We start from the raw sequence: 13,873 nt of genomic DNA on the forward strand, positions 1-13,873 counted from the left end.
ATAGGTTCCTTTTCATCTGGAGTATTTTACTTATTTGATATTTGAGGCTAATATTAAATGGAAAATAGTACAGGCTGACACTGGGCATAAGTGATTTTGTTAAAAATAGGCAATGAGAAGCAAAGTATATTTAACTTTATTCTCTTTGCTATTGGAATGCTGGCTGAAATAAATTCTTCCCTGTCATTGGTATACATATTCTTTAGCAAGGACTTTAAGTTTATTGGAAATTTTCTGACAAACAAGTGAAATTCTACAGCAAGAAATAAAAAATGTGTTATAAGTCTCCGAAAACCATAGAGTACTTTTTTCTCTACTTCCTTAGAAATATAGACAAAGGTATAGGACCAGTTTTCACCTTGTTACAAAACAACTGTCTCTTTTCCTCAAATGCTTCCTCAAAACTAATGTCATCTTTTTGAAAACATTTTCAAAGAAATTCTCATTTGCCATTTCCTCTTTAAATTCAACTTACTTGGAAAATTAACACAGGGAGACTGACACCATGGTATAGCACATTAGTCCTACACCTGCAGTGCCAGTATCCCATGTGGGCTCCATTTCAGTTTACATCCTGGCTGCTCCACTTCTTTCCGGTCCCTGCTAATGTCCTGGCAAGGCAGTGGAGGATGGCTCCAGTCCTTGGTGCTCTGCACCCACGTGGCAGGCCCAGAAGAAGCTCCTGACTTCAGACCAACTAAATTGGCTACTGCAGCCATTTGGGGAGTGAACCAGCAGCTGGGAGACCTTTCTCTGCTTCTCCTTTCTCTGTAACTCTGCTTTTCAAATAAAAAATAAAATAAATATTTTTTAAAAAGTAGTAAAAACACTGGACTAGGGGATATTCAAAATTAGTTTCCGCCTTCCTTCATCACTTTACCATTGGTAATGTCCTCAGAACCGCCGCCCCTCCCTCTCCAAAGTGACTGTTCATCCAGAGGAATAAAAATTTATAAGCCTTGTACTTCACTTCATGTAGATTAAGTACAAAAATATGTCCCCTAGCTCTTAGGGGACATTTCCCTAGTTCCACAATGTCCCCGGAGCTCTCAGACTTGTTAGATTTAGTTGAGTGTTTCCTCAGTCTAGCTGCGATAAGGGTCTCCACTCACCATAGGTGACGGCCGGGTTCTAGGCTTCTGAGCAGGAGCCACCCAGAGGTCGGACCCTGTGGGCAGCTTCCTTCTCCTGCGTTATCCCATCACCTGTCTAGCCTCAGGTGTTGGTTTTCTCTGGTGAAGGCATTCATCCATCTTCTCCTCTGAGCACTCCACCTTAGCATGAACCCAGCCTAAAACAAAAATCTAAGCCGCTGGCCGTTGTAGTGGCTTTCAAGCTTTTAAAACTCAGCTACAGTGAGAATGTTTTATGTACATTTTATATTTAAATACATGCATGTGTTTGTCATCTATACTACCATGTGCATATATGTGTAAATGATAGGGAGATGTGACACCAGGGGTTAAGCCATTGCTTGCTGTTACAATGGTAAGGGTTCAGTTTATTTAGGTGCCACAGAAAGTGTTTGCTGAATATTTGTTAAAGGAATATGTGCAAAGTAACCTAAAAGCAGTAAAATATTGTACCAATAGAAGACATACTGATCTCCATGATGTGTCTTAGCCTCTTATTGTAATTTGTGGTGTGAAATTTATAAACCATCTGTTAATTCATCACTTTCATACCAGTGTTTAGTGACATGCTAATTGAAAGGAGGTTGTTCAAAACCTTGGTAAAGTACAAATTCCATATTTCTGGATTTGTGGATAAGACACTGTGAACTAGGGAAAAGAGAAGAGGTAACGTATCAGAAATTGATACAATCGTGCTAGAAAGTAAGCAAGCAGGGAGTTATTTAGGGCCATACTTAGCCAAAATATACCCTAAGCATGATGGGATACAAACTGAATGAATTGAATGAATTCAACGGATCACACTTCTGGCATTTACACAGAATCTATAGCAGAGTGGGTATGAAGTGGCTTCTGTCAGCCAGTATACACAGATCTCTCTGTTCATCTTCGTCACCAGATACGTATGCAAAACAATGGAAAGATTTCCCTTCAGCTTTAGAAACAATGTGACACATTATTTTCATGACTTAGTCTGTGGTAATCGATATTGAACAAATAGAATGAACATAGCAGCATCTTTTAAGTGTGCAAGAAAATTACTTGGGAATTTAGCTATTTCAGGCCCGAACAGTCCAGAAATAGTTGTTTTCTATCAGATATGCCAAAAATTGTGTAATTTTCTTCAACATATGTTTTAGAAATGTCTGGAGGAAACAGCATGTAAGCTTTAACCCATATGAAAACTATATCCAATATATACACTATGGAAAAGCAACTGATCATATTTCTTGTACCTAAAAAATACTGTTTGCTTTTACAGCTGGCACTTCTTTTTAAAAATAAATTCTTCAGTATTTATTCAGGAGTTTGGAGCCTTTAGACATGAAATAGACTGTGAACCACATGCTCTGTGCATGGTTCTGGTGTTGGCTCCAGGGAGTCCAACAATGAGTGAATTCTGTGCTTGAAAAGCCAATGGCAAACATTTATAAGCTGCCTCGGTGACTCTGAACCCAGTGGTTACAAGTTTCCACCATTTCCCAAGGCACCTGTGTTTTTACCATAGCCAAGTTCACAAACAGCTCATGATATCATACTTCCTCATGTTAACTGAGTTTTGTTACTCCCCCTAAAAGTTGATGACGGTGGTGCTAGCACATTGACTCGGCTGGCTAATCCTTCGCCTACAAGCATTGGCATCCTAGATGGATGTCAGTTCATGTCCCAAATGTTCTGCTTCCCGTTCAGTTCCCTGCTTATGGCCTGGGAAAGCAGTGAAGGATGGGCCAAAGGCTTAGTAACCTGTGCATGCGTGAGAGACCATTGTGGCCATTTGGGGAGTGAACCAGCAGATGGGAAATCTTCCTGTGTGTCTTCTCTCTCTGTGTGGACTTTCCTTTGCAAAATAACATAAATAAATCTTTTTAAAATTGATCTTTTTCCTAGTCTATGCTTAATGTGCCCAAGACTTTTTCACAGCCCCATGGGGTGTGATTGAATAATTGCGATGGTTTACAGGATAGCCATCTTCTTCAGGGCCTATTCCTTTTTCTTCTTTACTGACGGTGTGGCTCATGAATCATCTCCAGCTGAAGGAAGTATGACAGTGTAATTTGCCTTTTTAGTCAGATTTTCATGCTGATGTGTGTGTGTTTCCATTACTGTCATCCACTGAGAACTAGTTATATAAAAGGTTTATGCTAAAAGAAGAATGACTCAGACTTTAGCATCTTTCTGTTACAATGAACTAGCATCTTTCTTGACATTGAACTTGTAGAAATTGAGTGTGAGGCAGTAAGTATCTTCCGAAATGATCCTGCTCTTCCCCTCTGCTCCATTGGATCAGCCCACATATAGCACCTGCATTTCCCATAAGGACCAAGAATAGCATGCTGCCGGCAAGCAGTGAGCCCAGTAATGAGGACATCTTAAGTTACCACAGAAAGTCCATGTGCCCCTACTTATTGCTCAGAGCTTTTTTCTAGTAGTCATTCATATGCGCTATTGACATGCATGAAGAATTTGATGCTTGACACCAGCCTTGTTGTACAGCTAGCTAAGTTACCACCTGCAGTGCCTTCTGGCTCCCTGTCTGAGAGTACTGGTTAAAGAATACCCTGTGGCTACACTTCTGATCCAGTTCCTTGCAGAAGATAACCCTGGTACTTGAGCCCTGCGCCATACAGTAGATCCAGTTGGAGCTCCATGCTCCAGGCTCCAGCCTGAACCAGTCTCAGTCTTTGGAATCATTTTGGAAGTGAACTAATGTGGTGTTATCATTTGATAACAAATGATCAGTAAATATTAGCTATGATTAACTATTGTATATTTTATATGAAATCTTATTACTAAAGGACTCACATAATCATGCTGCTTGGACATGAAAAGATTAGTGAGCACCATGATCTGCATCTGTCGAAGATGTAAAATATGGTCAATAGAAAATGAAAAAGAAATCCCTCCACCCCCATTAAGCTTATTCAGAAGAAAGGATGGAAAGGGCAGTGTGGAGTGGCCAACCACGTCATACTCCAGTTAGGTGTGAAAAGATAAGGGCTTTTTAGCTTGGTATTTAGATTTGGTCACAAATGACATTATTAAAAGCAGTTTCATGAAAGGCTAAGGGCAGAAAGCTGACCACAATGGTGGGAAGTGGAAAGACAGGGCGTGATAAGGTGGTTTAAGACATCTAGTAAGCCCGAAGCTTGAGTGTAAAGGAAGAGAAAAATATTTTTAGATAGGGATTTGGGACTCAGTGTGGGCAAACTGCACACAATCCTTGGAGTGGTAACACAGAGCTCCATGCAAAATACCAAGCCAATCACCAAGGGTCAAGAACGAGTGTGAGGGGCCCGGCGGCGTAGCCTAGTGGCGAAAGTCCTCACCTTGAAAGCCCTGGGATCCCATATGGGTGCCGGTTCTGATCCCGGCAGCTCCACTTCCCATCCAGCTCCCTGCTTGTGGTCTGGGAAAGCAGTCGAGGACGGCCCAATGCATTGGGACCCTGCACCCACGTGGGAGACCCAGAAGAGGTTCCTGGTTCCCGGCTTCAGATTGGCGCATACCGGCTGTTGCAGCTCACTTGGGGAGTGAAACATTGGATGGAAGATCTTCCTCTCTGTCTCCCCTCCTCTCTGTATATCCGGCTTTCCAATAATAATAAAAAAATCTTAAAAAAAAAAAAGGAACGAGTGTGAGCAGTTCACTGGCCAGCTGCAGGGATTCCTGTTGCAGTGTCTCTCCAGTTGGGATCAGCAGGGAGTTGGACAAAGAATTGATGCTGCTGCTCAGCAAGATGTGTTGGGAGGAAGAGACCTTACCTTGCTTGTGTGCTGGAAGTAGTTACCAGAAGAGGACAAAAGCTTGAAAGCTCAGAAACCAGTTGAAGCTCTAATATGTATGTTTAGTTTGGAAGATAAGTCTATTTCTGACATGAAGTTCCATATAAAATGTGAAACTCACTATGTCCCAAAGGCTATGGTCATCCATGTGTTTGAAGCATAATCACATTAGAAAAAAATCTGTTAAGAGGGCTGTTAATAAGCTAGTAAATTTCTTGTTTCTTTTTCTTCTTCTTCCATTAAAGCCGAACAACAACATACCCTTACACCGAAACACAGATGTACAGCCAGAACACTGGAGGGAATTACTTTGATACTCAAGGGAGTTCTGCCCAGGTGACGATTGTGGTCTCCTCCCACAGCATGGTGGGCACTGGTGGGATCCAGATGGGCGTCACGGGAGGCCAGCTCATCAGCAGCTCGGGAGGAACCTACCTGATCGGCAACTCCATGGAGAATTCAGGGCACGCGGTGACACACACCACTCGGGCCTCCCCTGCGACAGTAAGTGTTTGAGTTTTCCCGCATTCAGTTTAACTTTGTGGGAAACCTGCGTTGTCACTTCTCTGTAAAGGGGGAAAAAAGACACAGGCTGGACAGGGCAAGCATGTATTGGGCAACTTCTCTACTGGGCTGGGGCAGGTTGTGGAATGTGTGGTGTTAGGCAAAATGGGATGCAAACATTTAGTTTGCAATTGAGTAACTGGGAAAGCTTTCATTAGTAACAGGCAGTCAAAAAAGGTGATTTTCACTCATTGAGCCAAATATAATAGATTTTGTTTCAATGATATTCAGTAAAATACATTAAATTGCTGCTGAAAGACCCTACTTTCATGTTTTGCCCACTTTATAAGACTAAAAAAAAACAGTAAAATATAATTTTCTTCAAATTTTCTATCTTTCCATGATATTTCCACTAGCTCACTATGAGAAAAATTATACTGAGTAAACATTTCCCAAATCTTAGATGTTTAAGTATTTCCATACTCACTACCTGTACTGTTCTTTACTTCATGTATTTTTTTAAGGAAACTAATTTTAAGATAGAAACCATATGCAGTTTTCCCGATATATATGGAAAGCAATACTTAAGTTGAAAAAAATTTAAGAAAAATTGTCCCTGTATCCTGTATGAACTTATCTTGCATTCTACCAGAGGGACGCCTGGGAAAGCCCTGATACAGGAGACTTAAGATGAAAAGTGTGTTTAGGTTGACTGTTAGCATATTGATGAGCAAATAATATCTTAGGGGCACACCTCCATATTTGAGTTTTCAAGCTTTAAAAGCCTAATAAATATTTATTTTGATACAGTGTACTCAAATGTGTTGAAATGGTGTCATTGAAATAATCACAGAAGGTTGCATAGCATTTGACATCACCAACTCTGTAACCCAAACCCAGCTGTTTTCACTTCGGCTTAGCATGTGGGGGAAGAAAGATTGGTTAGAGCTGCATAGCTTAAGCACCAAGAGAAATGATTGGTTGGTGTTTCATATCCAAGGGAGCTGAGAACTTGAATTAAGTAGGTACAGCCCTTTCTTAGCATCTTACTTTGTAGTTTTCTTCTTGAAACATCATATAGGGGGAATAAATTTGTCAGAAAATATTAATATGAGAGATTTATCTATTTTATGGAATTTCTTCCAAGTATTACATGTGCTTAGTAAGTACTTTGGATATATGCCTTGCATATCTATGGTGATTACGTGTGTTCACCTTCTCATCACTTAGGCCCTTTCCCCTAATATCAGAACCTTTCACTTACAATTCCCTCTTGTTGTTATTGTTATTATTTATTTATTTACTAACATCAAAGCAGATGAATAGCAGTTCTGGATGGAGAGTTCCTTTTGTATTTTTTCTTTGTGTTTCTGAAGCATTACTTGTGTTTAGAAATACAGTATTTCTAAGCCTTTTAGTCACAACAGAATGTTTATGTAGGCTCGAAACCACCACAGTTGCCACTCATAAATTAGAGCTTCTGCGGATCCCAGTTCCCCTCTGATTAAAATAAAAGTTTGTTAAAGACTGAATGATTTCCTGGATTATAAAGTATCCTAGAGCTCGAAATATCTATGTCTTTACCATGAGGAGGAATGATGGGACAAAATAGCCACCCAGAAAGTAATTTTCCATGAACAGGAAAGTGCCCACACTCACCAAGGCCTCAGGAAAACTGAACAACCAGTTTTCAGTTGCCGACTGACAGTTGGGTGACACGTGACCCTTCCGGCATTCTCATTTCTCCTCACATGGATGTCGAGCTGCTTGTCGTGTTACAAACAGCTTCATCAACCGGATTCAGGCTTAGCAACTCTTGTGAGACTTATCGATGAATTAACCACATCATATATCCCATCTTGTGTAAATACAGTTGCAAATATGAACATAAGAAGTTGTGTGGTTTGATTAAAAACAATCTTGGTAAGGTGTTTTCTCTCATGGAGGAAGGAAGATGACATTGCTGCCTAAGTTATATGTCACAGTTTTTATATAAGATATTTATTATGTTAGTTGGTAAACTAATAATATAAGATAATTGAATTATAAAAATTGGGATAATTTGAAAGCTTTTAAATAAATACTAATTATGCTACCAGCTATATAAGGTTATACTTAGAGCCTTCACAGTCATATTACTTTGCTAGGGTGAACATTCTTAGTGGTTTTTTGGTTTGTTTTCTACAAAAATCAATTTTCAATAAAAGGAGTATAGTTTAAACATAACCTATTGCCTGGAAAAAATCACAAAGTACCTTCTTCAAAGCCCATATGATAGTATCTATGTATCAGATATTACTGTGGTAGTGGTTATTCTATTATCTTGCATGTAGTTTTTGTAGACACAGTTGGTTAAGATTCCTCACTCAGCCTCAAGATCTGCATCTGAGTCACAGAGAGGTTGCGAGGTTTGGGTTATTCATCATTTCTGTTCCTGTAGTAATATTTACTACAAAGGTTAGTTTCCATGAAATTCATTCAGGATTTTCTGCTTTCTTCCTCTTGCCACCTATTAGAATATTGGCAGATTTTTGGTTGTTTTGATTCCTAGAAATTAAGATTTTTTTTTTTAGTAGGTATCATGTCATTAAAGGGAATTTGTTTGATTTCATGATTTTCCTTACTTGTAAAACCATAATGTAAAGCAAATATGAGCACAGTCTGTGGCAACTTTTTGGTCGAGTATCAAATCAGTTCTGGCCAAGCACTGCGTGAGACTTACCTATCCTCACTGTTCAACCTGTAACCTCTATGGCGTGGTTGGTGCATCTGCCTGTATAGGAGTAGCCTATTCTGAAGCCCAAATTCCAGACCATGAAATGCAGCCGGCCCTCTGTATCCGTCATCTCCATACACATATGCTTAACCAACGTGAGGTCAAATCTATTTGAAGAAATTGCATTTGTATTACTGAACACGTACACACTTTTCCCCCTCCTCATTATCCCATAAGCAGTGCAGCATGTTTAGGTAATATTGGCATGGTGGTAGATGTACCCAAAGAATCTAGAGATGATTTTAAAAACATGGGAGTAAGAGCGTAAGTTACACATACGTAAAGCGCCATTAGTGAAAGGACTTGAGCATGTTGGACTTGTGTCTGTGAGGCTCCTGGAACCAATCCCCATGGATGCCAAGGATGACTAGTGACATGGGCCATTCCTGTAATCCTTCAAGCAAACTGTCAATCAGTTAGGTTGACAGGAAATTACTTAGGTTTAGGCACTTCTGATAGCACAAATTGAACACTTTCACTCAGTGCTTGGATGGCAAAGCTTCCTGCTGTGGTTCTCAAAGCAAATGCTTTGGTTCTTTCTTACATTTTACTTATGTCTTTCCACATATGCTTTAATATCATTTGGAATAATTTTCTAACGCAAAAATGTTCTATAACAGACAGATGCATTTTTCAAAATATCCCATGGAAAAAAATGACTTGAAGTTACTAAGAAGTTACTACACTAGTCTATAGTCAGTATAAAATCTTGGGTTGTCTTCCCTGTAGTGGAGAGATCTTGGAATTATCAAGAGAATTTTTTTTTATGAAAGGTGAATTTAAAAACATTTTTTGAAAGGCGGATTTAAGAGAAGGGAGCACAGGGCAAGAAAGACCTTACACCTGCTGGTTCACGCCCTACAGGGCTATAACATGCAGGGTTGGGTCAGAGTGAGTCCAGAGCCAGAAGCTTCATCCAGGTCTCCCATGTGGGTGCAGGAGCCCAAACATGAGCCATCAGCCACTGATTTCCCCAACCCGTTATCAGGGAGCTGGAATGGAAGTGGAGCAGCCAGATCCAAATTGTTGTCCATATGGTATGCCAGCTTTGCAGGTGGCAGCTAACACTGGCCCCCATTAACAGAATTTCTGTTTGAATATAGGCCTTCCTTTAGTTTAATAATTTTATGCTAAAATTTGGCATAAAGATCATTCAGTGCTTTGCGTTTGGCCTCAGGCACTGTAACTTTTTCAGTTGGTAAAGTTCATAAAATTATCAGCATTTTTTCAGAGTATTATGATAAGATAAATTTTAAAAGATCGGTTTATTTGATTTAAAAGCAGGGTTACAGAAAGAGAGGAGGAGACAGAGATCTTTTTTATCCATTATTTCACTCCCCAAATGTCCACAACTGTGTCGGTTGGGCCAGGTTGTGCCCAAGAGCCTCCAGCTCCATATGGGTTTTCCACATGGGTTGCACTGGCCCACATATTTTGCTGCTTTCCTAGACCTATTAACTGAGAGCCAGATGGGAAGTGGGACATCTGTGATGTGAACTGGAATTCGTTTGGAATGCCAGCATCACAGCCACCCAACCTGCTTCACAACAGTGCAAGCCCCACAAGTGAAATTCCATATGTCGAATATGTGGTGAAAAAAAAAATCAGTACTCATATTTGACCCAAATAAAAGTTACCCTGTAATTTCTAATATTCCTTCATTAGGTCTGTAGGGTCTATATGGTTATAGATTACATATGTATTGGTTGTGTGTATGCACATGCGTAATGCTTTTACTTTGTTCAAGTGTAGATACACATACATTTAAAATGTGTATCATTTTCTGCTGATAAATAGAAATGTTTAGAATAATTATATAATATTGTTGTTGGCCCATCATGGATGTGAGGTTAGCTAATTTTCACATGGAAGGTAGTTTAGATTCTGTTAAAATAAGATCAGGGACCGATCTGTTAGTATTTAAGGAGCACGTGGACACTGGGGGACGAGGCGGCTGACTCACACTTCAGGTGCACTTGGTCTTTCTCCTGATCTCACCCTGTACCACGTGGGCTTCACAACTCTGCCTTTATTGACTTGACATTGAAGGATGCTTTTCTTGATTACTTTTATGTATAATCATTTGTAGAACTTTAGAATTTTGTAACCCAAGCAGCATTTGCATTTGAAGATAAAAAATTTGTGAATGTAGTCATTGATTTTTAATGCCCATCACAACATACTCCATCATATATGCAAATACAATGTAATGAGCAAATTTCTGTAAAAAGCTTAATTCTACCTAAAAGTATATTTGTGTTCTTCTAATTAGATGATTATTTATACACATGCTTTTCTTCTTGGTAACTAAATAAGATTACATTAATCATTTGAAACACTGAATGAAAGCTAATTTTAACAGTTTAATATATATTTAGTAATTATATATGTAAATATGTCAAATTACCATTGTTCACATCTCTACCCCTTGGTTAATATAAAATATCATAACTTATTTTTAATTATTTGGGAGGAAATTTGAAACATGTTGTGTAAGTTTGACTTACCATGTGACTTATAGAAAGCCAGGAATTTCTGATTATTTTATTTGTTTACTTCTGGGCTTCCATGTTCATGAATTTGGCGAAAAGGAATATTTTACCAAAAAGTTGAAGAGTATGTTTAGCTGTCAAGAAAATAATTTTGTCTTTTTATTGTATTGCTGGGAAGATGCTAATGACTACTTATTTTTATTTTAAAATGGCTGCTCACTCAATTGTACATATCAGCTATACACACTTACATGACAAGTACAAAAGATTTAAGAAAGTACAAAAAGGAGTCATGCTCAGTATGTTCTCCAGTTTTTCTTGGCAAAAATATTTCTATCTTGTGTTTTTGTCATCCCATAATCCTTCTCCAGATTTTACATTTTCACAACAGTGCATGAAGGACTTCCTTTTATTTATGTGGAATAAGTGTAAGAAAAGTAGCTGAATTGCCTTTTAAACATTTTTTAAATTAACGCAAAGAGAACAATTGTCATGTCTTTCATAGACAAAATTCTAGGGAGATAACTATATTTCCTCCTTAGTCATTCCCCCCCTTAATCCTTCTTCTTTCTTTTACTTTTTGCAGTAACATAATTTCAGTTTAGTTTATAATCTCATGCTTAATGCACCATTAACCATATGCCCAACAAGGGAAGAGTAGCAACTGCTCTTCGATAGGACTTAGACAAAGGCCGAAATAGGAATCGCATTGTATCCATTTTGTTCTGACTTTTGTGTTAGTGTGTGTTCTCTAGTAACTACCATATTTCAGGAAAAGCATATTTGTCTGTTTTAGGGCTGGCTTACTTCACTAAGCATAATGTTCTCCAGCTGCAGCAAGTAAATAAAATTTCTTAATGGCTGGATAGTATGCTTTGTGTATATATACCGCATTTTCTTCATCTCTTCATCAGTTGGTGGACATCTGGGTTGATTCTGTATCTTATCTATTGCAACTTTAAGCTGCAGTGAGTGTGGGTTACATGTACAGATTTCATTTCCTCTATGTAAATGTGCAGGAATGGGAATGCTGGGTCATATGGTAAATCTCTTTTCAGGTTTGTGAGGATCTCCATACTGTCTTCAATAATGGTTGGACTGGTTTTCTTTGCCATCAACTTTGTGTTAGTGCATCTTTTCTTTTCTTTTTTTTTATTTTTTTAAGATTTTATTATTATTGGAAAGCCAGATATATAGAGAGGAGGAGAGACAGAGAGGAAGATCTTCCATCCGATGTTTCACTCCCCAAGTGAGCCACAACGGGCCAGTGCGCGCCAATCCGATGCCGGGAACCTGGAACCTCTTCCGGGTCTCCCACGCGGGTGCAGGGTCCCAAAGCTTTGGGCCATCCTCGACTGCTTTCCCAAGCCACAAGCAGGGAGCTGGATGGGAAGTGGAGCTGCCAGGATTAGAACCGGCGCCCATATGGGATTCCGGGGCGTTCAAGGCGAGGACTTTAGGTGCTAGGTCACGCCACCGGGCCCAAGTACATCTTTTCCTCCACAGGGTCACCGGCATCTGTTTCGTGTGGTGTTGTATGATAGCCATTCTAACGTGGGTGCTGTGAAACCTCCTTGTAATTTTCATTTGCATTTCCCTGATGTCTAGTGATCCTGAGCACACTTTTCATGCATCTGTTGGCCATTTATGAATCATCCTTTGGAAAATCCTTGGTCATGTCCCTTGCCCATTTCGTGACTGAATTGTTTGTTCTGTGGCTGAGTTTCTTAAGCTCCTTGGTTATTCTGCATCTTACTCCTTTATCAGTGGCACAGTTTAAACACGTTTCCCCTTTCTGTTGATTGCGTTTTGACCTTGTTATATACAGAACCTGTACTTCCTTAGATATCAGAAGCTTTTTACTTGATGTCATCCCATTTCTCTTACTTACTTTTACTGCCTGTGCTTCTGAGGTCTTATCCAAGAAGTCTGTCACTGTACCAAGGCCTTGCAGTCTTCCCAATATTTCCCAGTAGTAATTTGATGGTATCAGGCCTGAGATTTAGCTGCTTGATCCACTGTGAGTTGATGTTTGTATCAGGTGAAAATTTGGCATCTTATTGCATACTTCTGCACATGGAAATCCAGATTTTCTCAACCTCATTTGCTGAAGTGGCAGTCTTCTCCCCTGATAGGAATTTTAACTTGTTTGTCCAGGATATGTTGGTTTTAGGTGCATGAACTGATTTATGGAGCTTCTAATCTGTTCCACTGGTCTACTTGTCTAATTTTCTTCCAGTACCAGGCTGTTTGGATTATACCAGCACTTCACAAAACTCGGCTGTATTGTTGTTTGAGGTTTCTTTAGTTATCCAGGGTCTCTTGTGCTTGCATGTGAATTTCAGCACCATTTTTTGAGAACAGTGTCTTCAATATTTTTATCGGGATCACATTGCATCTTTAAACAGCTTTGGATAGTATGGCCATTTTGATGTTGTTCTTCCAATGTTTTTGTTTTCTTGGTGTCTTCATTTATCTCTTTCTTTAACGTCTTATAATTTTTATCATAGAGATATTTTACACTCTTGGTTAAATGTAACCAAAATGTTTGTATTTTATATAATTAACGAGAATCATATTGATCTTGTCAGTTCTTTCTCAGACGTGGTGTCATTGCTTGTATATATAAATGCTGTTGAGTATTACTGATTTTCAAACCTGCAGCATTGCTGGATTCTCCTATAATTTCTAGTAATCTCTAAGTGGAGTCTTTTGGTTCTCTTATATAAAGGTCCTTATCATCTGCAAACAGGAATGGTTTGACTTGCTCCCTTCCAATTTGTATGCTTTTGATTGTTTTAAAAATTTATTTATGGGCTTGGCATGATGGCCTAAATCCTCACCTTGCAACTGCCATGGTCTCGTGGGTGCCAGTTCGCATCCCAGATGCTCCACTTCCCATCCAGTTCCCTGCTTGTGGCCTGGGAAAGCAGTTGATAGTGGCCTGGGAAAGCAGTAGTGGATGACCCAAAGCCTTGGGACCCTGCACCCATGTTGGAGATCCTAAAGGAGCTCCTGGCTTTGAATTAGCTCAGCTCCAGCCTTTATGGTCACTTGGGGAGCAAACCAATGGATGTAAGATCTTTCTGTCTCTCCTCTGTGTAAATCTGCCTTTGCCAGAAAAATTAAAAACAATCTTAAAAATAGATTGATTGATTTATATATTCATTCTTTCTTTCATTGGGA

The 13,873-nt window shown here is 39.3% G+C and overlaps 1 protein-coding gene across 1 annotated transcript in view; it reads left to right on the forward strand.

Annotated features, from left to right (window-relative positions):
- Positions 1-13,873, forward strand: part of LOC131478080 (transcription factor RFX3-like) — a 94,231-nt gene that overhangs the window by 27,425 nt on the left and 52,933 nt on the right. The window contains 1 exon segment of the mRNA XM_058655667.1: positions 5,161-5,419. Within this exon segment, the coding sequence (XP_058511650.1) occupies positions 5,161-5,419 (259 nt within the window).

The sequence above is a fragment of the Ochotona princeps genome, chromosome 27 (assembly GCF_030435755.1).
Source record: "Ochotona princeps isolate mOchPri1 chromosome 27, mOchPri1.hap1, whole genome shotgun sequence".
Classification (NCBI taxonomy): domain Eukaryota; kingdom Metazoa; phylum Chordata; class Mammalia; order Lagomorpha; family Ochotonidae; genus Ochotona; species Ochotona princeps.